General features: G+C 39.2%; 1 protein-coding gene across 1 annotated transcript; it reads left to right on the top strand.

The window, feature by feature from the left end:
- Window positions 1-286: 286 nt before the first annotated feature.
- agbl1 (AGBL carboxypeptidase 1) lies at window positions 287-22,777 on the top strand. Its single transcript, XM_076042587.1, has 26 exons — window positions 287-1,141; window positions 1,401-1,461; window positions 2,353-2,499; window positions 4,136-4,267; window positions 4,471-4,564; window positions 7,959-7,996; window positions 12,953-13,161; window positions 13,631-13,790; window positions 13,937-14,004; window positions 14,490-14,606; window positions 14,789-14,969; window positions 15,088-15,223; window positions 15,561-15,827; window positions 16,036-16,119; window positions 16,218-16,298; window positions 16,455-16,603; window positions 16,907-16,994; window positions 17,365-17,497; window positions 18,032-18,185; window positions 19,191-19,371; window positions 20,246-20,375; window positions 20,663-20,794; window positions 20,905-20,967; window positions 21,184-21,297; window positions 21,493-21,647; window positions 21,908-22,777. Exons 1-26 carry the CDS (start codon window positions 1,058-1,060, stop codon window positions 22,104-22,106), a joined length of 3,357 nt encoding a protein of 1,118 aa, XP_075898702.1. The 5' UTR covers window positions 287-1,057; the 3' UTR covers window positions 22,107-22,777.
- Window positions 22,778-24,709: the final 1,932 nt, after the last annotated feature.

The raw sequence follows: 24,709 nt of genomic DNA, 5'->3' as shown, positions 1-24,709 counted from the left end.
GAGTTGCAAAATCATCTGTGTCTCATGCTTTCCACTTTTTCCCAAGTGACTTTGTGCTCTGGGTTTTATGTGTTATTGGTTAGCTTACAGCTGGCACAGAAATCAATGGGAATCATCTGCTGTAACCAAATTAATCGATTAACTTTAGTTTCATTATACCACAACCAAGTCAAAACTGTTGTAACTAGTGCAACCATAATTGTTTTGTTTTTTTTCCCCAAATAGTTGCTTATTTTGCAATTTTAATATTTTGCTCTGATGTTTATTTTCATAGTAACTAACAAGTGATTTTATTGTCCTTTCAAACATAAGCGTAAGATCTGCTGATGAAAAAGGTTTTTCATAACAATGCATCAGTTAGAAAGTAGCCCTTGAGTAGCCTTTTCAATACTAATTGGGAAACTGACATGGTAACTTTTTGGGTTTATATCAGCCAGTGACTAAAGTAGCAAGTGGATTTAGTTTGAATCCTGCAGCTGCCATGCTGGCCTTGTGAAGGCCTTTTTATAGTGGCAGCCTTCTCAACACCAGAGCACAAATGCTTGCTGGAGTACTTTATCCCAGAGGTATAAGGTTACCCATGGAAAATACACGTGTCCGCCCACACAGTTAAACTTCTGTCATATTTTTTAGCATTCTGGAATTACATTTGCATTCATACAGACATTGTGTTTGAGGATATGCTATGAAAAGAATGCATAGTACATTCAGTAATTACACATAAATGTAAAACACGAGTGCAAAAACGTGCATACACACAAACAACACATGGCCCAGTGGTATTCCCAGGCAAGATAAATTGGGGGGAGTCCCTGTGTCACTACGCTCTGTCACAGCGAGGCAGCCAGTGTGTGAGAGAAAATGAGAGGAACAGATGGTGTAGGTTATTGTGTGTAACTCTGTATGTATTTTGGTGAAAATGTATTTTTGATTCCATTGTTCTGCCACTCCAACGTGGGATCTGTTTTTTTGCACACTTCTACCCTTTTTATTTTGTATTTGTATACTTTTCTTTTTTTTTTATGTTTACTTTTCTTTTTTCAAAAACACCGACTCAATGGCTAGCACGGAGCAAAGTCGACCGAGTGTGGCAGCACCCCTGAGCTCTATTGGCTTAGACGTCCTGCTGTCCGCTGTGCAGGTAGGGATCCACAGTATAACACAGTGCTTTAGTTTATAAATTTGTTGTTTAAGAAAAGAGTTGCATTGCTGTTAATGGATAAATTTTACTTTACTGAAAACTGAAAAATAATAATTTTGTCCTTTTCAGTGCAATATGAGTACTATAGATTTTTCATCTAGATGCGCAGTGAAGAAAAATCCCACATGGAAATGTCACAAACTATAATTAGTGTTGTAGTATTAATTATGTTCTATGTTTGCCGGTTTTTGTTTCACAGAACGCAGATGTTGAGAGCACCTTACATATCCTTCATAAGCTCGATGACCTTCTCGCTACTGGTAAGCTAAATTCAATGGTGATTAGCTGTTGCATTAATTATGACAATGATACATTGTGCCCATGTAAAAAAAAAAAACAGTGGAGGACAAGAAAATAACATCAATATGATTGAAAAATATGAGACATTTAGACAGCAATGTAGAACTTTGGTTGTAGCTACACCAACCGTGAGTTTACTAAAGAGACAGCCGACCTGAGTGACATGTTCTTTGATCAGAATTTTCACAGGGGAGATTTCATTGTCCTTTTTATCAGAAGGGCCCAACTAAACAGGGCTGCTAGTTTATAACTGTGCACGGATAAAGAGAGGACGCTTTGCTTTTAAATCTTGTGAAGGACATTTCGATGACAGGTGATACAATTTCAGAATGATTTAAAGTCAAGTCAAGCAAAGACAAAGGACATTGAGTTGGGAATGACAGGGCACAGCAGATGGGACATTGCTATTGGGCATACTTTGGTAAATCCTAGTGGAGCATCCATGGGCCACTTCACTGTCTAAAATAAGCATTCAGGATTTACAAGCCCTCATCTTGTGTCTGTTATTTGAGAAACACTTAAGCTTATTGCATGCATCATATCCCCACCAACCAGTTCCATCCAAGTTACTTATGACTCCTCTTCACACTTCCCCTCTGGGACACACTCTATTTAATCCCCAACTCTTCAAGTGACTTTATGTGGGAGATGGTTTTGTCCAAAGTAAAGTTTAAAAAAAAAAAGTAAGAAAAATATAAACAAAACAAAACAAAACAAGATCCACCAGTACAAGAATGAAGTTAAGATTATTATTATCTATATATAAACAGATTTATTCATGTCTATCTGTTTAAAATTCTATCTAGAAGAGACACCTGTGGTAAGTTAATTCTCTCTTTTTGTCTGTCAAGGTTCAACTCACCGTATCCATGGACTAATCATCAAAGACACTACTGAGTACTTGCTGAACGCATTTGTCAATGCTGCCCGTGATTGTAGTACAAACTATTCTATTTTGGTGCCACTGCTAAAGATGCTGGCAAAAGTTGGACACAAAGGTAAGGATAAATTAGTTATAAATTAATACTTATGGTATTACTAAGAAGAATGAAGGAATCTATGTATTTCAAATTCTGTTATACTGTTAACCAATTTATCTACACAATGAATGGCTTAATATGACAAATTAACAGGTTGATCTTTTAAGAATTCACACTTGTGTACTTCCTATTCAAATACTTTATTGCCTGTGTGTATATTATGTGCACATCGAAGATCAAAAACAGCTGAAAGGAACGTAAAAAAAGAACTTAAAGCAACACAAGAAATCATCTCTACTCTGAGATTACAAATTTACTAAATGTAAGTACAAGGATGAAGGTTCGTCCTTTTTTCAAACAGATCAACAGTAGAAAAAACGCCAGTAAAAATGTTATGATGTAAACAGTGAAACAGAAAGATTTCAGACTATATTCTTTCTACAGTAAATGTGCAGTGACTTTCTGTTGCATCTTCAAGTGGTCCACAGAGAACTTGTCTGCGGCAAATAATTTGTTTGTAATACGAACTGTAAGAGAACTGAATGTCATCTCATGTTTGAACGGTCGAAAAACTTTCCGAATGAACTGCTTCAAAAACTATTCTTCAGTGCCTCCAGTGGGAGCGCCTTAGTATCAAGTGTCAAACCACCTCGTACCTCGTCGTCTACCGCTTATCCAGGTACGAGTTGCAGGGTCCTTAACAGGGAAACCCAAACCTCCCTCTCTCCCGCTACGTCCACCATCTTTTCCGGGGGCACCCTGAGTTTTATGGTCTCATAGTCATAGTCTCTCCAGCGTGTCCTGCATCTGCCCAGGGGCTTCCTGCGCATTTGGCATGCCTGAAACACCTCCCCAGGGAAACATCCAGGAGACATCCTAACAAGATACCCGAGCTACCTCAACTAGTTCCTCTCATTGCAGAGCAGCAGCGGCTCTACTCCAAGCTCCTCCCGGATGGCCAAACTGCTCATCCTATTCTTTAGAGAAAGCCAGGCCACCCAGTGAAGGATACTCTTTGCTTCCGCTTGTATCGGCAGCCTTATATTTTCACTCATGACCCAAAGTTCATGACCATAGCTGAGAGCCGGGAGATAGATTGAGTGGAAAATTGAGAGCTGAGCCGAGGCTCAGCTCCCTCATCGCCGTGACAAATTGGTTTAGTGCCCAGATTGCTGCCGATGCTGTTCCAACCCATCTGTCAATCTCGCTCTCCATTTAACGCCTACAAGTGGATATATATAAACACACACAAACACATCAGTTAATATTTTCTGGGTGTTTTTGCGCCTGCATGTGATTAGGGCAAAAAACGTTGTGGATACAACACAAAAGATTACCGGTGCAATGCTGATGCAAAAAAATGTGTTTTTCTTTGCATCTGTTTTGCTCTCTTTTTGTTTCTTTTCTTCTCTTATCTTTTTTCTTGTTGTTTTCCTTTGTTTATGGTACATTTTGGATGGGATGATTGCAAGTTTTGTGTGTCTTTCCTCCTCCTGTCTTTCCTCTTCCTCTGTGGTCATGCTGGCCCATTTGTATAATGTTCTGACTATATAGAGTTTGTGTGCTTTGGTACGCTAGCACAAATATAGGGATGAAAGCACCATGTTGTTGTCAATAACTTCATGAATGCTTCCTTGAAATTGCTTTTCTGCAGATCGGCAGATAGGCGCAAGGGCTGAAAAGCTGGGAGCTGTGTTGCTGACTTTGAATTTGCTAAAACTGAATGGGAAACATGGCAGAAGAACTGCAGCCTGTCTATGCGTCATCCAAGTCTTTTCTTCAACAGGTATTATCACACGCACGCACCCAGACAAAAGAGAGGAAAGAGAGGGCTTGATTTAAGTCCCCACTTTAAGTCAAGGAATCTAATATAGCAGGACTTCAGCATCAACAGTAAAAATCAGATGATTGAAAATGTGTCCTTTGAGTGTGTTCCAACTGTTGTTTTTATTGTTATAATTTATTTCAATGCATTTTATTCTTTTACAGCTTCCACAGCAAACCTGATAGGAGAAAACCAAGGACTAGATGTCATTTACGAACTCCTCCCTCAGTATACCACCAAACATCTGCACATACTCAAGTATGTATAAACGGGGTTTTTGCTTGTGACAAAATGATACAGTGAGAATGAATGATGATAATTGTGAGTTCAGAAATATTTTTGTAAATGAAATGAAATGTCTACTTTTGTTTGTGAAAGATTGTTTTGTACATCTGTCGGAACGAAGTTGCTATACTTGTTACTGAAATGTACATAGCAAGTAGAAGCTTGCAGACATGGGTCTGTAAGGTCTGTGAGCTTTTTCACTTGAAGGTATGTTGGCTGGAAAAACTGAACCATGTAATTGCTAAACAAGATTAATTTATTTTTATCAGCTACTGGATGGGTCTTGATAGAAAAGCATGCTGCCCTCTAACCAAACAGCAGGAGTAAAGCGAGTAGGACGAGATGTTTCAATCCCTTTTACTAAGAAACTCTTGACATTAGCACTCAGCGTTAATTTGTGAAGAGGAGGTATGTCATTGAGGTCATCAGGTGGGCACCTGCTTCATCAATATTTCACTGATTGAAGCCCACAATGTCTGGAAAAGGCTCAAAAGTGTACCCAGCATCCCAGGTACACCCCCTTCCGTGCCCCCCCCACCCCCCTCCTCTTTGTCCCAGATGGCTCTTCCGTGTCCGTTTACCTGAGTCGGACCTTAGCCTGACCTTATACCATCTGTCTCTACCATGCTGCCCAATTGGGGTCCTTGGGCTTGCTAGTCATTGCCTTTTTGGCAGCACTTCAAAATAATAATAATTATGTGGGATTCCAAGCCACTGTTGCGGTTGTGTGTTTAATAGCCATGCAAACTTTTCAACATTGGTGAAGGGGATCTCAGACACTGTTAGAGGCCACAAGAGTAATTAGAGTATGCCAACCTGAAAGTGAGTTTTCCTGGCAACAAGTTATTTTTGCTGCACTCCATTTACATGCCGGTATCATTTTATTAAGTTGCTAAAACCACTTGGTGTCTTTGAGCTTTATGTCGTACCATCTTCCCAAGCTCTTCACTGTCATTTCTGAAACCTTTGGGACAGGTGCTTGCCAATGTGAAACCTTTGGTCTGTGACTTGGCCTTTCACCACAAAAATACTTTTGCACCTGCTGGGCTTTAATGTCATCCTCGACCGTTATATTTTGATGAGGTTTCTCCAGCTGCCTTTTGGTGCTGCGAACAGTTGTTGTGGGAATTGTTTGATCGTCCATTTAGGTTCCAATCGGTGGCCCCTTGTTGCTTTGCAGTCCGGATTTATTGCCATGATATGCTGTTATGTCCAAGGCATCCCAAGAAGCTTGCGATACTAGCCTTTTGGATTGTTGTGTTGATTAAGTAGTTCTGTTTCAAATACTGTATCCGTCTTGATGCCAACTCACTGAAAAAGATCCTGCCTTCCACGTTGAGAAGATTTTCTTTTGGGAGGAGCAGGGCTTTCGGGATGATTTGCTTGTCCACTTGGGACAAGCAAGTCAACTTCATATACCCTCATGCTTTTCCACAGAATTTTGAGGACATCTGGAACGTTCTTGTAGAACTATACGTATGGTATGTCATATAAGTGCCTAGTATAGATGCCAATCTTGCCTTTTTCACTACCTGCCTCCCCTCACTCGCCTTGGGACAGCTGATATCAAACTAAACTTGTGAGGGTGATGTTGAAAGTATGTCAGTCGGGACAATGATCAGTTCGTCTTTTTTCTCATCAGTGTAGATGGTTCTCAGATGTTCTTCAGTCTAGTCTTTTGATGTTTTTAAGAATCCATCATTTTCCTTCGAGTATATGCCTTTGATAATGCATGTTTTGGCGCATCGGTAGGCTTTCTGCTCAGCGTAGTTTTGAAGTCTGTATTTTAAGTCCCTTTGAAGGAAGTCAATGCCTTCCCTTTCATCTGCTGTCACCTTTCTCCGCAACTTCCTCTCGCCACTTGGATTTCTTGCAACAGACGGGTTTCGGGGACCAAAGGCTGTCTTTCTTTTTGATTTGATCCTTCACTCCACATTTATCCTCCCTGTAACTGAAGATTAGGTCACCCATCGTTTCTTCCCAGCTTATCCTTTGATTTGACTTAGGGTAAAGCTTAAGTCTGTATTGATGGTTTCCCACTTCTTGATGTTATGTTATGCTTATGTTATGCATAATTCCTTTCTTTTTGTAGTGGGCTGGTCGTTGTCTTGGTGGTTCTGTCTGAATCTTCCTCCTCGTACTCTGGGGTGCTGACTCTCTGTGGGTTCCGTTTTGCCACTGAATTTCATCTGACTGATTTAACCTTCTTGACTGAATCTGCGGATGTGGGGCCCTGGGTTCAGCCCAAGGGTTGATGATTCTTTCGCTCATTAACTCGCAAGTCTGAAGAGCTGTCTGCATTAATGCATCAATCGTGATGCCATTTAATTACAAGGCATAATGCATTTTTTTTTGCATTTCATGGAAGCTTTTTGTCTCTTCCATTCACCTGTACTCAGGCCTTCAAACAGAAGCAATATGTTTCGAAACTGCATCCTGCTAATATTAGCTGTGTTTATTTTGTGCATTTCACACCACGGTGATGATTTAAGGAATCGCCTACACCAGTGGTCCTAAATAGGCAGCTCTCCAGCAGTTGCTTTGAGGCCCCAGAGGTTCCCGAATGACTGGTTGGAGCGGGGGTTTTTTCTTTCTTTTTTTGTAACGTGCAGTTGCCCTTATATTACAGCCTGTCCTTGCAGCCACAGTACATACAGACAGATAGGCTGATACCCCATAATAAATTCATGTCACAAATACGCCCTGCATTAATGAATCATTTTATGATATTTATCTGTCTTCCAAAAGATTCATAGCTTGGTTCTTAGCCATTGCCTCAACTGCAGCCAATGAAATATATTCCCTGTGACGCTCAAGTGAAACCACAGCAGTATCAGGTCCTGTACAGGCTCTGAATTAATGTTACTGTCTGTCACTCAGGCTGGAGATAGTTTTCACTATCATCTATCATTTCTCTCTTGCGCTGAGTGTGAATTCCACCACACAAACTGGCGTGTGCACCATTTGTCTAACGTGAAAAATGTTTATTTGTTATGTTATGGGGGGGGTCTCCACCATCTGTGCTTACCTAAATTTTGTGGTACAAAGTCATGTATATGGTGTATACATGTGGCCATCCCGCATGTTGAGTTGCCAGCTTCCTGTCTGAGTTCCTGACCCCCTGGGGGGTTGATAGGTTATTAAGAAGGACCACCTGTGGGTCTTCATGCTTGGCCATAAATATCCCCTCCTCTTTCCACTGGCTGGGAATTTTTATTTTATTTTAGCCAACTAGAACTTTGGTTACATATAATGTCATATTATTTTGCTTGGGTGTTACAGTAATGTGTTTGTTCCAATTAGTGTTTATATGTAAAACTGTCAAATTAGAATGACCATATACCCTTTACTCTACTCACTTTTTCAGGGCAGCCATAAATGCCTTTGCTGCTCTACTCTGCACAAGTAAGTTTTTAATGAACTTCATTATTCACAAGATCGGTTCCATCATCAATTATCATCAGCCATCACCTTCATCTTCATGATCATGATCAACACTACAAAACGCTGCTCAAGTGCCCACTTGCTTTGTTTTCTAAGCTACTTTCAAGTCATCAGGCCTGTGGCTGTGTTTATAAAAAAAAAAAGTTTTGTTTTTTCCTGCATGTCAGCAAGTTGTGAGCTATGTAGGAGAGAGTGGAAAAAGATATTGGACCTCATGCAAGAAGCAGTCGTACAAACAGATTTGTTCTCAAAACATTTGACAGAAGGGAGGGATTTAAGAGAAATTGACATATTCACGTGGCCCTGCGATGAACTGGCGACTTGTCCAGGGTGTCACCCTGCCTTCGCCCTAAGACAGCTGGGATAGGCTCCAGCAGACCCCCGTGACCCTGAATAGAAATAAGCGGGTATAGAAGATGAATGAATGAATGACATATTCACCAATGATCACGTAGTTCCAATCTTTTCACAGGCACAAATACATTTTGCGAGTCCTCTAGACGTGACGTACAAGTTTTGCGCAATTAGTGCCGTTATCCAAACCTATGTTTTTACGAAAAGATTTTGGATTTTTCGTTATTCTGAATCAAGTTCTACACATCCTTATGTATGCCGTTTAACACTCCAATTAAAATTACAGATGCATATTTTATTCATGTAGCCGGATATAACCGATGATCTAAATGTATTATTGATGCTTTTGGATAACACTTTAAAATCAATGTGGACATTTCAAACTGCTAAATGAATCATTTAAATTAAATAATATTATGTACTCGGTTCGCTTCGCTTCACATGAGCGTCTTGGAGCGTGCAGGCTATACCTGCATGCAGCGCACGGCTGCTAGAGGAAAGGCTGCCTGGTGAGATGCTCCCGCCCCGCCACCATGTCGGACGTCCCCACTGAGTCCAGCAACGTGGATGTGGCCCACAACTCACAGACCACAACTTCCTGCCGTTTGTCCTTTTGTATTTGTATTGTGTACGTATATTCTGCTAATTTTAAGCAATGGGTGGTCATGGGACTGGAGGAAGGATTTCGCACCATTTTGCATTTTAACACATCTTTTGCTATGCAGTGTATGAATGTTCTGAACGGAATTGAATTGTTTAATTCTGACTTGAATGGAATTGCAAGTTAATTTGCCTTTGTATACAAGCAGGTAAACGCAAGGTGAAACCAGATGCGTCTTGGCTGAATTGCTTTGGCGAGATGTCTTTTTGCAAATGCAAAAATCTCTGTATCCATGCAACCAACGGGCAACATAGCATTTGCAGTGCTTGTTAATTTTTCTCACTGCGTGGCTTTTGTGGGACCCTTAATTCCACTAGTAAGGCTGCCCAAGATGACAGATTTCATTTTTATTGATCCCAGTCAGCCAGACTTTGATCTCTGAACTGGTAAAATTCTTCTCTGTCTTCGATGCCATGCCTGTTTACTTAATGACAAGCGTGGGAGATTGTGCGACCTTATGTGGGACTATTGGGCTGGTGATTATGCAGATTTGCAAGTATCCTGAATACACGCTCACTTATGCACAGGTGGAATCCATCTTGTTTACGAGCGTAATTTAAGCGTATCTCTGACGTCAAGAGAGTTCGCTGAATCTGACATAGCACATTTGTATGAGCCCATCGTACGGAAAAAAAAGTAAGAGAAATCCACCACAAGAATACAAACATGTTCTTGCACGAGGCCCATTGCTATTGATAAAAACCCTGCATGGTCAATAACTGAGCGAGGTAGTTTCTGTATATGTACAATATACACTGGCTTGGATGCGCTAAAGTAGAGTTGCGTAAAACCATCTGCAGACTTGATACAGTGCACGACCAATACTGATGATGAAATGCTGTTCATTGAGCATGTTTGCCTTCAGGAATATGCTATTTCTGCAGTTTCTACCAGAATATGCAAAATAATAGGAGGTAGGTACATACATAAGTACAACTATTTGACTTTAATGCATCCACAGTGACCTACAAGCCTGAAGGACCGAAATAGCATGCTTTTTGAACTGTTTCTTTTATTGTTATTCTCATCTTACCACTTCACTGGTACTTAGGGTCACAGGGGTGCTGGTGCATATATATCCCACATGCCTTTGGATGAAGGCGGTGTACATACAAAGTTCTGTAACAAGTAGACCGTGCCAGCTATTATTTTGTGTGTGACACGTGGTCGACTAAGGTTGCATGTGCACACGAAAACAGAAGTGGAGGCACTTTTTAACTGAGGTTATATTACCAGCTGCCACCATTAGAGAATATGAGAGAGTAGAGAAACTGCAAGGGAAACATAGTAAGAGCTCATTTGTGTGACTTGTTACCCAGGGCTGTGCTGTCCCATAGGTGAAAGTTGTCTTTGATGCCTGCATTCAATCAGGACACTCAGGCTATCGTCATTACTGACTGGTCAGTGCTGATGATGGATATTTAATGGCAATGAAGCATTCGAAAACCCCTAAATAAGGCAGGCAGCAGCTTGAATGATTTATCGTGCTGTTCTTGTTCATTTGATCAAGATTTTTTCCACTTCTTCTGAAAAAAAAATTCATGTTCACTATCCAACCATCCAAGGGCTCAAGAGAAGTGGCTTTGAATCAATCAGATCGTTCTTGTCTGCAACCCGGTCAGCATCGGTTGTGGTCAATATATAACGTGGCCAGTGTTTTGTGCAAAGCTTACACATGCCTTTCAAACGTGCTAAATAATGACAGAATCAGTTTCAGGTTTGATAAATCAGATTGCGTGCAAAATTATCTATTTGCATCTTCTCACCCCAATATTTTGAACGTTCTGTCAGAAACGCCCGTATCTGCATGTTTATTAAGCCAAACACACTAAATGGACTGAATGTGCCTGTTTGTCAGATATTGTCCTCAATGGGCCTACTTAATAGATCAGCTTTGAATCAGACCTTTACCAATTTATCTTAAAAGCACGTTTTTGGACTGTGTGAGAAAACCATAGGGAAGCCACTGAAGTGTCGCACATTTCTTCCTTTCAGAAATGTTTTCCCACATTTTCTTGACAAGGGCAGAGAGACTTCAGAGAGACAGAGAGACTTTAAATATTACGGACTGTTTAGAAGTTTGTAAATGCTGCCGAAGTTTTTTATTTTATTTTTTATCTCAATGGGCATGATGGGTGTGCTAAAATTATAAGACATAATAATTCTTTCAAATTCTTGGATATTTATACCATTCATATAACCCTGCCGCTGCGAGGAACAGCACCTTGATCAAAAAGATGTTTGCTAAAGTAACTGTAGCAAAAGTCAAAGCCATGCTAATGGGCTTCTCTTGTTTCCCTAACTCAGCTGCTTTTTGTGTCTCTGACTGCCAGCTGGTCTACTTTGTGACTCACACAGTATTAAACATAACAGCCTGCATCAAATGATTGCGTTGCTGGTAATAATAGTTGGTTACTATATATACCTGGTATTCCAATACAGTTAAATTTAAAGTTGAGATGAAAATGTATGCAATTCTCACCGTACTAACAGCAACAGTTGTAACAGTACACTTGAAAAACAGCTTTGTCAACAGCCAAAAAAGCTTTACATTTTAAAAAAAAAAAAAGTTGTGAAGGTTATGATCTATATAATACATCTTAATCTCAATAAATTCCCTTTATAATTTTTCAGATCAAGTTCAGAGAGTAGTTTCTTAAAGCTTTATTCCCAGGTGCTGCTATAGTACAATATAGTATAGCATAGTATACCACTGTGTTTTTATGTCAGTTCATCTTGATTATAGAGTAGAATCAGTTAGCTTTAAATTACATTATGAACATAAAAGACTCTAGCCTATGTCATTTGTGCTGATATGGCTATAGTACATAAAGCATAAGTTTTTAGCTGTGTCCCTCGAAATTATTCTTTAGTGCTCACCATTAGTTTAGAGCAAAATGCTTGTGGTGAATACCTGCTTCACCAAAAAACGCAACAGCAGTACCTGATTTTTTAGCATCGAGCACCAGTGGCTTTTTTTCTCTCTCAAAGATTAGGTTTTCTTGAAGTTTGAGTTTTTTTTCCCCAGAATTTAGGGACTCTGAGTTTTCTGTTTGACAAAGTGAGGTAAGTCGAACCCGGAAAAAAGAGTGGCCTGTTTCACAAAGAGGAAACAGTAACCCCAGTTCAGTTACTGGGGTAACAGTCTGTAAAACTAACCTGGTCAACAGGTTTTTTTCCCCCTCCAGTTTCTCTCTGTCTCCTCCCTGACAGGCCGTCGCTCCTCTCTGTGGACGACTGAGTACTGCCCTCAGTCAGAATAAAATTGGCCAAATTATACAAGGGCATCACTACGTTCACAGGGAGTTACATATTTGTGGTGAGATAATGGGTTAGAAATTACTACTTTGCAGAATGATACTTTTTTTTTTTATCCGTAGTTGACAACATACCTTAAAAAAAAAGACCCTTGAGTCTGTTCATGACAGCAGCACATGTGTGGTGAATTGACCCTGAGCTATCGGTGAGAATGTGTTTGAATTATCTTCAAGTGGCCAAATATTTCTTTCCAAACCAGACTGATTGTTTGAAAAAAATACTTATTTAATTGTGGCTATATAGAAATTTATTTTGACGAAGACACACAGTGCGCAATATGTCATCGGCGTATTGCAGGTTGGGAAATTCGGATTATGGAACACTCTGACACACTGAACCGTAAAGGCCAGCTAGCTGTCTTGCATCCAGGTTTCTAAAAGACACTTAGATGTACATCAGAGAGGACTTAGAGCAGCTCACTGAGTTGTGAACAAATAGACTAATAAAAACCGAAACTAAATTCAAAGAATTCTCAGTTTCATAATGATTAACACAGGCCCAGATCATCTCATCTCATCTCATCTCGTCTCGTCTCATGTCATCTTGTCTTTGTCTTATCTTATGTTTTGTTTGTTTGTTTACAGAGGCTAACATTTGCTTGGCGGTATCTAAGGGGCACATATCTGGCCTGTTGGAGATTTATGAGAAATGGCACAGCAAAGATACTCACCGTGCTGCCATCGAAATCTGCCATGCACTGCTGCACTGCTTCTACAAGGTCACCAGAATTACTGCAGGCAGCCAAGCATTTGTTTCACTTGGTGGCATTAATCTGCTGTATCAAACCTCACAGGTAACGTTGACACTTAACGTGCTAGAGTATATGTTGTAGACATAGAGCAAGGGTCTATCCCCCAGTTAGCTGCCATCTTGCACTGCCATATTTTTAAGGAAACTGTTCGTAATTAAGGTGACTGCTCTCGTCTTCAAATAAACCAACGAAGAAGAAGGTGGATGAGGTATCCCGGTTTGGGTAAAGCGTAGTTCACAGGCAAGCTCAGGAGGGGGGGGAGTAAAAGACAATGCAATCCAAAATATAACCACTTGATATTGCTGTTTCTTCTTCAAAACCTCCAAATACTACACACTTAATCTTTAAATGGGTACATGTAACATTAACATTAGGGCTTAAAAGAGAATGGACGACGTAATCTATGCAAAGACAGAAAATGGAATATGTTTGTTGTTGCTGTTGCTTATGATATGCCAGAAAATATTTAATTGTTGTTCTTATTCCTCTATGTATGTCTTTTTCTTGGTAGAAATGTTTACTGAATAACTCTTTGAAGTCCCTTGTGGAGCCCTCGGTGCAGCTGATGAGAAAGTGTCTTCCTAGGACTCCTCTACCATTGACAAAAGACGAATCAGCATACACCTTCCCTCTCCCTGGCAGGCCTGTCTGTCATGTAGATGTTGCATCAGGTACAAATATTATATATATAAAACCTAATCAAAAAGTCAAAAAAAGAGTTAAATTTACCACCACACAAATCAGAATTTTTAAATACACGTGCATGTTGATATTTAACTGGCTGCTGCCTTGTCTGTGTTTTTTTTTATCTTGCCAGTGGAGAACAATGAGGAGAGTGATGAAGAGAAAACGGAAAATAATCAAGACACAGACGATAGAGACTTTGTAAGTTGGCAGGAGCCCAAGTTAATTAAGGGCATTCTTCTAATCAATCAATCAATCAATCAATCAATCAATCAATCAATCAATCAATCACTCCATTGACCCATTCTGAAGTTGCCATCCTGTCATCTGTGGCTCTTGACTTGTGCTTCTAAACTGGATCTCTTTACCAAAGTCAATTCTGCAAATGTCTTTTCTACCCAAGAAGAAAAGTCAATTAACACTGATGATGAGGAGGAGTGAATGTGGTCAGTAGAAGATGAAGGGGTATAATGAAAGTAATGCGTACTAGGAAAGTGGAGCGTGGGAGCCAATTTTGAGCTGACTACAAACCACTTTAAGTGTTATTCCAAGTCTGGAGTTTAAATGTTCCCTGTATCCTCTTAATTCTTAATTCAAATATAACAGTGCTTGACTAAAATAACATACACCATGTGTTCATATGTTATAATGCACTTACATGTTATGAATGTACTTGTTCATCCTAGGATGATGATTTGGAGACTGATGTGTACAAACTTCGCAAGTGTCCTGACCCAGACAGACCCAAAGAGCTGCTTGCACAGTACAGTCACCTCTGTCCTGAACTTTCTCATGATTTTCAGGTAAATACATTTTTGAATGTGTGAATCAGCCTGAGTCAGACTGACAAAAAAAAAAAAGAGCTTTTGTCTTTTGCTTTTGACGGTGAGTTTTGTGTGTGGGATTTTGTGTTTGCACACCACACCGTTTGGGCAGGTTTGACAGCAAATCATGCAAATAAATACCAAAAATCTGTGTCCTACAGGAGCTGGATTTCAGTTCTGAGGTGGAAGAGGGTTCAACGTCGTCACCTTCTCCATCAGATGATGAAGTTAGGACACTCAGCAGTTACTTGTGTAGATCTTGCAGGACTGACAAGAAAAACAGTAGTGTTACTGATGATTCATCGGAGAAAGAGACGGGACAAACAGAGGGACAAACGGCAGGTCAGAAATTAGTCTTTGTTTGATAGTTTGATGCCTGTTTTTTATTTATTTTATTTTATTTAAAAAAATAAAAATAAAAAAAAAAAGAACCTAGACTCTTATTGTCTGTTTACCACAGCCCAAAAAAAATCTAAATATCTCACTTTTTTTTTTTTTTTACGTTCTTCAGCTGCTCCCCTGTTTAAGGTCTGCAATTTTCACAGTCATACCCTCAGCGCCAGCCCGAGCTTTACAACGATGGTTAGAAAAGCAAAGTATGATGCAGCACACTAAATCTATGCATGCAGAAGTGTTGTGTTAAAATCATTGTGTGCGCTCTTCCACTTGTTTATCACCTGACTTGGAAGAGACTATTTTTCAGCGACCACTCTTCTGTGATGGTGTAATGCTGATAATTGCATGTTAACCCCATTACGCATGTGCACACAAGTAATTGTTTTGTATGCACAAACACATTGCATGCGTATGGATGGGACAGAAAAAGCACTAATGGGTTTTCGTGAGTTTTCTGGACACGCTTGAACTGTTGTTTCATTTGGCTTCCAATCATAGCAGTTTTAATGAATTGCCGTTTTTGATCTTTTCTCCAAGATACGAAGTCCCACTCAGTCGAAACGGAGGGGAGCTGAATGATGTGGAGAAGGAAGACAAACATTTCTGTCATTCATCCATGATTGACATGTTACTGGAGAGACATAAAACCAGTATACCACACCATGAACCCAAATTGTACTGTTCTGCTGCTGCTAAGACCAGATCTGTTCCCGGATTCAACATTTTGTCTTTTCCTGACTTTTGGGGTCATGTTCCACCACCAGGGCATGAATCTATGGCCCAACGCAAATCCAGCATACAAAGGTAAAAAGTTTTCAATGACTGATTTCGGCCTAATGTGATTGAACGAACAAGGCAGCCAACCAGTACAAAACAACAGTGTACTGGATGGACGCTCCATTCGTTAGCGCTTTTACCCCATCGCAGGCTTGCAAATAGGCACAATGTAAATCTGAATGATCGGAATGTACTACAATTGCTAACACAAAAACTTTTATTTTGTCTTTTTCAGGCAAAAGATCTTTGAAGATGTTCAACGGTTTATAAATACAAAGGACATAATGAAAAAGGTTGTATTTGACTTGGAAAACGACAGGTATGCTTCCATCAAAACATTTTTGGTATTGATTGAGTCTACGTTTTATTTGTAACTGAAAAACCTTGTACTACTTTCTTTTTTACTTGTCTTATTAGTATTCCATATTCATCGGAATGTTTGATGTTTTACTCCAAGTTTGAATGTGGAAACCTTAGGAAAGCTATTCAGGTCCGCAGGTATGTAATCTTACTATTCTTATTAGTCTTATGACAGTTATTTCAATCATCCCAAATATAGAATATTTACTGTAAGGTAACCAAATAAGCCGACCAGAATCACTAGAATAAAACCACACGAGTGTTTCATGTTTCTCTTCACTTCTCTTCCTTTAGATATGAATATGACCTCATACTGAATGCAGATATTAACAGTTCCCAGCATGCACAGTGGTTCTACTTTGAAGTCAGCAACATGGAGGCTGACGTCCCCTACCGTTTTAATGTAATTAACTGTGAGAAGAGCAACAGCCAGTTCAACTATGGTAAATAGTTTCTTTGTGTGCTTGTAGATGTGATCAGCATATATTGAACGGCTCACTGTGTGTGCATGTGTGTATACTGAGCTGAACTGAAAGAGTAATCCTAGGCACCTTAAGTGCTTAAAGACATTCAGTCAACCAAGGCAAGAACCAACAAAAAGAGGCATAAAAGTCCACAGTGCAGTAGCTTTATGTGGACTGATGTACATTGAGGGGGCAAAGGGAAATTTTTGAAATTTTGATGTTGCTTTAAAAAGGTAGGGGTGGACACAAATGCTTGTCTGTGTGTTTTGCTGTGTGCAACAGGGATGCAGCCAGTGTTGTACTCTGTGAAAGAAGCGCTTGAGGGAAGACCACACTGGGTCAGAGCTGGAACTGAGATTTGTTATTTCAGGTATGACTGAAATGTATACTATGGTGCTGTTTGAATTATTTTTTACCTTTTTGTGTTTTGGCTTCTGTGTCAATCTAAATTAGTTGCTGACTAAAGTTTTGCCAATGACTTGTCTACTCTGCAAAGTCAGTAAAACTTTTTAATAGTCACTTTATCTCCTTAAGTTTATAAATTAAGATTACATATCATAACACTAATCAATTCTAGCATAATATTTGTCATCAAGAGAGGATCTTACTTGAGTTGAATGACAAGAAAGGTCGTCCACAGACTTTGACACATTGAATAAAAATGTTCACGTGGTAATACAATGTGCATTGCATAATTGAATGAATCTGTCTATTTATATGATCTTTAAAATATTTTTCAGAAATAACTTTTGTCCAGCTCGGGGCAGTGAAAGAGCAACGTTTTATACTCTTACCTTTACAATAAACTTCAAACACAAAGAGGATGTCTGCTACTTGGCCTACCATTATCCTTACACATACTCTACCCTGAAGGTACAACTATCTGCCTGTCTTTTTACCTGTTGTCTGGCTTTTTTTTTTTTACTTCAGATACCCAGCTAGTGACTAATCTTCACATCTATTGTAAGATTAACAGATGCAGTACATGCAGTGATACAACAGACTTACTACTGTTAATCTCCATGTACAATGTACTACTGGCTATGCATTATGGCATCTAGTGGCTAACTTTAAAAGCTAACTACCTAACACAGTTGGCAGCATCATTCAGACCACTCACACATCATTTTTTTCCATTTGTGTGAAACTTTGAAAACACCAATCTCGTGTTGTGCATGTATCAACAAGCAGATTCTGGCACTAGCCCATCCATACTTGGCAATGTGACCTCTGGCAGGTGTGCTTTAATGTTGTGCTATCTCAAGTCTGTAGTTTAACATTTTTGGAAATGCATTTGCATTTAACCATTGCCATCAGTTATTAATAATAATGTAAAATAGAACAAAATTCACTTATTCTCTTGCAGAGCATAGTATTTATGGTTTTTTTTTAAATCATGTTCATCAGGCTCACCTGAATGTCCTGCAGAAATCAGTAGATCCAGCAGAGGTCTATTTCCGGCAACAGAAGCTATGTGATACCTTGGCTGGAAACTCATGCCCAATTGTAACTATCACTGCCTGTCCAGTCAGTACAACCTGGAGAGACATGAATCAGTTTCGTGAGTTTTCCCCATTTGTTTTTCAGTTTTGTTTTATTTCTTTGACCATTCTATTCCATTACCACGTCATTATCCAGCTTTTCAATTTGATAAGTTAATGCATGCAAGAATAAATGTTAAATCCATCAAACAGTCAATTCATCAATCAGCAATCAACACACCAAAAATATATCATCCATCTACCCCAAATCTGCAAAAAAAAAATGCAGCTTTAAGCCTTGTGTCAGGAAGGGCAACCCCTAACCCTGAAACCTATGCAAAATGAAAAATGCACAGCACTTTTAGATTGTAAGATTGAATCAAAAACTAGAAGTTGGAGGTGAGATCGATGCTTGTAAAGTAGAAGATAATGACAAAAGGAAGAGATATTAGTTATGAAGTGTTCAATGAAATGAAGTTGCGTGGTTATTTGTATAGGTGGCACCTACTGCACGTCTCCCCGACTTGGAGAGAATGATTCCAGTTCAGCAGTTCTCTTTGAGCTTCCTTCTTTGCCTTTGTCTAGTTTTTTGTTTGTTTGTTTGTTTGTTTGTTATTTTTTAAGTCTTTCCTTGCCAGGTTCGAGGGGTTACAAGGTGTTGCAACTGTAGAGAATGTAAAGTCCTAAGGGACAAACTGTGTTTGCGAACTTGGGCTATGCAAATAAAAATTAATTGATTATTTGATTGATTCATTGACTGATTGCTTGATTCTCAAAAGTGAGGAACCTTGAAGCAGTGTATAGATATTCATTCACCAGCCACTTTCTTAGGTACCATGTACTAGTGAGACATACTCATGAAAGTGGCTTCCGTGTGTATTCTGTTGGTATCTGTGATAAGGATCATAGCTCAGGCAACTCGACAAAGATAGAATGGAGGAGTGAATGAAAACATAACAATGTTATGTTGTGTTTTTCCTCTTATATGGAATGAATTTGATTATAGTAACCTTAGTTAAAAGTTAATGTAACACCCATTTTCACATTTTCTGCAGCCATGTCAGTGATAAACTATATCTGTCCAGGTAACCGACCCTATATTGTGCTAACTGGCCGTGTCCATCCCGGTGAATCCAATGCCAGCTGGGTCATGAAGGGCACTCTTGAGTTTTTGTGTAGTAGTGACCCAGTGGCCCAAAGTCTGAGAGAGGCCTTTGTCTTCAAGATCGTCCCTATGCTTAACCCAGACGGAGTAATCAATGGCATGTAAGTGTCGTTTTCTGTTCAATTTCCACCCAAGTTAAATTGTGATTGTAGCATTCCAGCCTGATTCTTTTGCAAAAAAAAAAGAAAAAAAGAAAAGAAAGTGAAATGCTGAGTGGATGGTTATTTATTGTACACAGAAAGAAAAGAGTGGAAATGGCAGCCCACCTCACTACGCAAGTAATCCAAAGCATAAAAGTTGGGGCGAAGTCTTTGGGAGGACGGCAGAGTAGGCTAAAATTGCTATTAACTAGTAGCTAGCATTACTGTCGCTAGCTAACGTTAGCTAAAGTAAACTTTAGCTGATAAGTAAGCAAAAAAAAAAAAAAAAAAAAAAAGTCTTTACAGTAGCATTAATGTGTGGAAGATATTATTGCCCTGATGTTCCACTTGATGGCGCCATTAGCCCGAGATCGATGTTACCCGTCCCAGTGTTTTGGTGTTTCCCCTGTATTATTATTTCGCTGAAGTCCAGATTATTTTTTTGGTCGACGGTGCTGAAATAAAAACTGATATCCGTGACTTCTTGGGTTTTTTTTTTTTTTTTTGTTGTTTTTTTTTGGAGTGGACGTGAAACAATGACAGGTCCTGTAAACAGCGTCAGAATCTAGAGCTGAAAGAAAATTCAATACGGTCCTGCAAGATTGGCTCTCACTTTTCAGGCCTGGCCCCTAGTAATAATAATAATGAATTTAAAAAAAAAAAATGTTAATAAGAATAGATAACAAAGAAACAGGGCAAATAGGCGAGTACCTTTTAGAAGAGCAGTATTTTGCAGTTTTTACCAGTGCTATAGTGGGATAAATCAAGCCAAAGAAGGAAACTCATCACACTCAAAGCAATGTCATGTTTGTCCACATTCTATGTGATCTCTTAGGAATCGCTGTGATCTCAACTGTGAGGACCTGAACCGTCAGTGGTGTAAACCAGACCCTGTACTTAGTCCCACCATCTATCACACCAAAGGTCTCCTCTACTACCTCAAAAGTATCAGACGAACTCCACTGGTGAGTGAGACATGGTCACTTTCTATGAATTGTTGGCTGAGGTTGTGACAATAGAGTTAAAGGATAATTACACAGACCCATGTCTGTGTGCCGTGACCAACATCATAGTTTTATAACAGGTAGAATTTTCACCTTTAGTTCACAAAAGATGACTGGCCCACTTGTGTTTTTATGTTTTCTTAAAACGGCCACTGAAGTGGATAACAAGAAAAAAGTCTTGCTTCCTACTGGGTTCACATTACCCTTAAGTTAATGTATAAAGATTTGTTTTTCTCTGTGTATACCAGGTTTTCTGCGACTACCACGGCCACTCGAGAAAGAAGAATGCGTTTCTGTATGGTTGCAGTATAAAGGAAACACTCTGGGCATCTGGCTCGGACGTTACCACCGTTGGTTTGAAGGAGGATCCTGGTTACAGGGTAGGGTGTGCAAGTGTATGCGTACTAAAATGTTCAATTTGAAATACTGTGTGGTATTCTTGTAGCAACATGGTGGCGCTTTCTCTCAAATGATCTCTGTGGTTTTCTAGACCATTGCAAAGACCCTGGACCGTATCGCACCGGCCTTTTCTTTCAACAGCTGCAACTACTTGGTACTGGCAATTCAATTACTGTGACCTTTCTGTTGTCACTCCCATCAATTTAGGTTTTCAATGTAATCTAAAGTGTTTAAAATATTCTCATTTTCTTTTATGCCTCATATTATTTTATGACTACTCTTTACCCTCAAAGCACAAAAGCAAGCACCAGATTATTTTTAAGTAAATAATGTTTTAATTTACTCTTTCGTTCTAATATATTTATTTCAGGTTGAGAAGTCCCGTTCTGCGACAGCCAGGGTGGTTGTTTGGCGAGAGATTGGTGTCCTAAGAAGTTACACTATGGAAACTACCTATAATGGATTCAACCTAGGAATATACAAAGTATGTGTGTGTGTTTTACCGATTTAAAAATTTGGCAAATTTTAAAAATACAACCTTAAAGATGGCTTGCCCGGTACGACCGCTAAATATGCTCCAGGAAAACAGTGAGCTGGCTCTCCGTTGTCAAAGGGAAACATATATCCCGTGTTCTGTGTCCAGATCATTATTTTTATGTTTCTTGTGTATGGACTGTAGGACTTGCAAATTGGAACAAAGGAACTGAAAGAGATGGGAACGAAGTTCTGCCAAAGTCTGCTGTCAGTAACCAAGGACACAAAGGCTCTTTACAGCAGGGCACTGAAGAATTATGTCAGCATCGACTGTAACATGCAGGATCACAAGTCGCACAAGTAAGAATCCATGCTAACTAAGCTCTTCCCAAAGTTTTTCATTTTGCAGACAAGTATAACCATATGTCCTTTGTCTAGCATTGTTGACACTTATTTGGAAAAACAGTCCAGCAGTATTGGGTCGGAGGTGTGGTAGTTGCCCAGTAGCCTAATGTGATAATCCAATGGTGTTAATGGTCTCTGGCACCTGTGGTTTTCAGTAATACAATGATGAGTCTTTTATTGCTGTCCAACTATGAAACCGTTCTCCTGTCTTAAAGTTGCTTCGAAGATGACGAGCCTCCCTGTGTTGAAGAGATTGAATATTCCAAATGCTGTCTACCCCTTAAAGGCATTGATCTGGATTTCGAGGTAAACATAAATATACCCAGCAGCGATGAAGAGAAGGGCAGTGACGACGAACAAACAGAACTGAAACAATTTCAGAACACTATGGGGTACAAATGGATTCAAGCATGAATCAAGAATCTTCTTTTGAGACCACTGTCTGCTGAAAAACCTGATGTAACTTTATATTGAAGAAAGTCAAGTGTGGCTGATCATGTCATTGTTAAACTCTGCTTCTGCTGCGTGTAATATTCACTTTCTTAATAGTGGAAATGAAAGAGGGCATTTAGAGAAGTACACCTGTTTCAAGCTATATCTTTCACTTTAGTTGTTTCTGTAATGTATTACAATGTATGAAATGATTATGTTTGGTAGTAGTACTATAAAAAAATTAAATTAAATTAAAAAAAAATAATCCTGTTTTTGTAGGTACCCACACCACTGGAAATTGTTTTTGCATGTCTATATTATGCAAACATGTGCTTTAGGCTATTTGTATATCCCCTTGAATACCATCTAAGCACTCCCACTGAGGCCTTTCAATAATGACGCCTTTCTTGTGTCAGAGTACAATAACAATTTTGTCATCTGCAATCTGTCTTAAATGTGTGTAAAAAAAAAAAAGTGTATGTTTTTTAGCACTACAAAAACAACAAGATGAAAACTGTGTCAAAAAATCTTAACAAACATTGTGGAGTTGCAAATCTGCTTTTAAATATTTAGGATTTGTAATTGATGACCACACATGTTGATATGTTGAATTAAAAAGAAAAATATCTGAAAACTACTATGTTAAAACAAGCTTGGCCTCTCTCTGCATTTGAAGCCAAAATCTTTTTTACCATTACTGATGATGAAAATGCATTGCACTGTATATGAATACTTCTGCCCATTGTATCCATATACAGTCCCACGCTATCCCATGCTGGATAGCGTGTACCATGGGGCCACTGAAATTCACCACTCTAGTCCCTTTGTTCACAGCCTCAACGGCAAAAGAAAATACCCGTAAAAGGAGATTTTAATAGTGATTCCTTGAAATGAGTTTGCTACCACTTATTTCAGGAGGTTTACTGGCAGGTTTTGAATATAATTTGATAATGCATTGCCGCTCAAATTAAGACATTTATGGACAACTTGTGAGTGTAATTCAGTGCTTGCAATGAGTTATCTACTTATTTGGACTTCATTTGACTTAATCCATTGCTGAATGAGTATTTGCTAATATTTCATAAAGCCTAGATACTTATTCTGATTTACCAAGTTTAATTTTCTTACTGCACTTTCACTTGTTTCTAGTCAATATCTTCTACAAAAACCCTTTTTTTTCATGATATTTAGACTAGTCCTTTTTTGCAGTGGGTTAGAAGATACCACAATTTGACCTGCACACACCCATTGAAATGGATACACACAATCAATATTCAGATCTCCAGTAGTATCCTTCAGGTCAGAAACCCAAAAAGAGAGAGACCAAAGGGAGGGTTTTTTATCTTGATATCACTCCTCTCATGGGGGCTAGTGCAGTAATGACATCATGACTGATGGTCAGGCAACAGTCACAGTGAAAACTGAGGCTGTAATGGACTCTGGGAAATAAAGGAGATATGCTTCTAACAGGAAAATACATTCGAAAAAGACTTAAAAGGGCATAACAGAATAAAATATTGTGGAATAAGGGACATGGTGCAATCGTGCATGGTGCTTTCACAGTAAAATATTGCACGTGGTATTTTATTTTGAAAATAAACTGGATCCAGTATGTTCTCCAATCAATGACTTCCTGCCTAAACCATTCAATCTACTCTGGATTGATGCAGTTGCCAAGCGTTAAGCGGGGAAAAATAGGACATTCTAGGACTTATTTTCGCAGCAGACTGTTGTGTGTTTAGGCCAGCAGAGAAGGCCTTGTGGCCCACCACTAGACGAAATCCATTTTTTTTAGTATGGCTGCATTCAGTTTCTCGTGTGTGTTGTAGTTACTTTACCCTTGGGCAATAGGCTTTACCGTAGGTAGAAGAGCTTTCAGGCTACTAAATAATTCACCCATCACAAATCGTTGTATAAAAATCAGACAAAATGCCCCAGTGTCGTATTTTGTTTTGTGAATAACCTGATATTGGTGATATTATGCCACCAGGGACCTCCCCTCTTCTCTCCTCTAACCTTTTCTGCCCTCTCACTGCTGTCAATCCTGTTCTTGTCACCTTTCTTATCTGACTCATTGGTAAGGGGAATGTGATCGCTCAAGTGTTCCCTCTATATTTTCAAGACTTTATGCAAATCCACAAACTAATCAAGGTGATATAGACAAACCCTACTGGAGATCTTTTAAACATTGCATTCATCAGACACTGACGCTGGTAAAACAAAACAAAACATTCATATATCCATAGAGTAAATAGACTGGTAGGATTCATGAAAAATGTGTTTGTACGGTTATAAATAACTAAATGATTGTAGTATCATAGGATAACTATAGTATCATTTCTGGATGACTTTGGCAGGTTAATTGTGATCGAAAAAGATTTGCTTGCTTCCTACTTGATTATAGTGGACCTAGGTGTCGCATTTAGACTTGATTTTTGTGCGAGATTGAGGTGAGCTAGCTAAGTGTGTAGCTCTGTTTTTAGCAGATGTTCTACATATGTGATTGTGGAGTTATCTTCCGTCTGGGACGCCAAAGATTGGAATATTGTTTCTCCTCGATCTCCCCTCGAGAATAGTTATCTTTT

The sequence above is a fragment of the Nelusetta ayraudi genome, unplaced genomic scaffold (genome assembly GCF_046127955.1).
Source record: "Nelusetta ayraudi isolate G7.1 ecotype Tasmania unplaced genomic scaffold, CSIRO-AGI_Nayr_v1 ptg000071l, whole genome shotgun sequence".
NCBI classification, from domain to species: domain Eukaryota; kingdom Metazoa; phylum Chordata; class Actinopteri; order Tetraodontiformes; family Monacanthidae; genus Nelusetta; species Nelusetta ayraudi.
The sequence above is the reverse complement of the archived record's forward strand: the minus strand, read 5'-3'. Positions and strand labels throughout refer to the sequence as shown.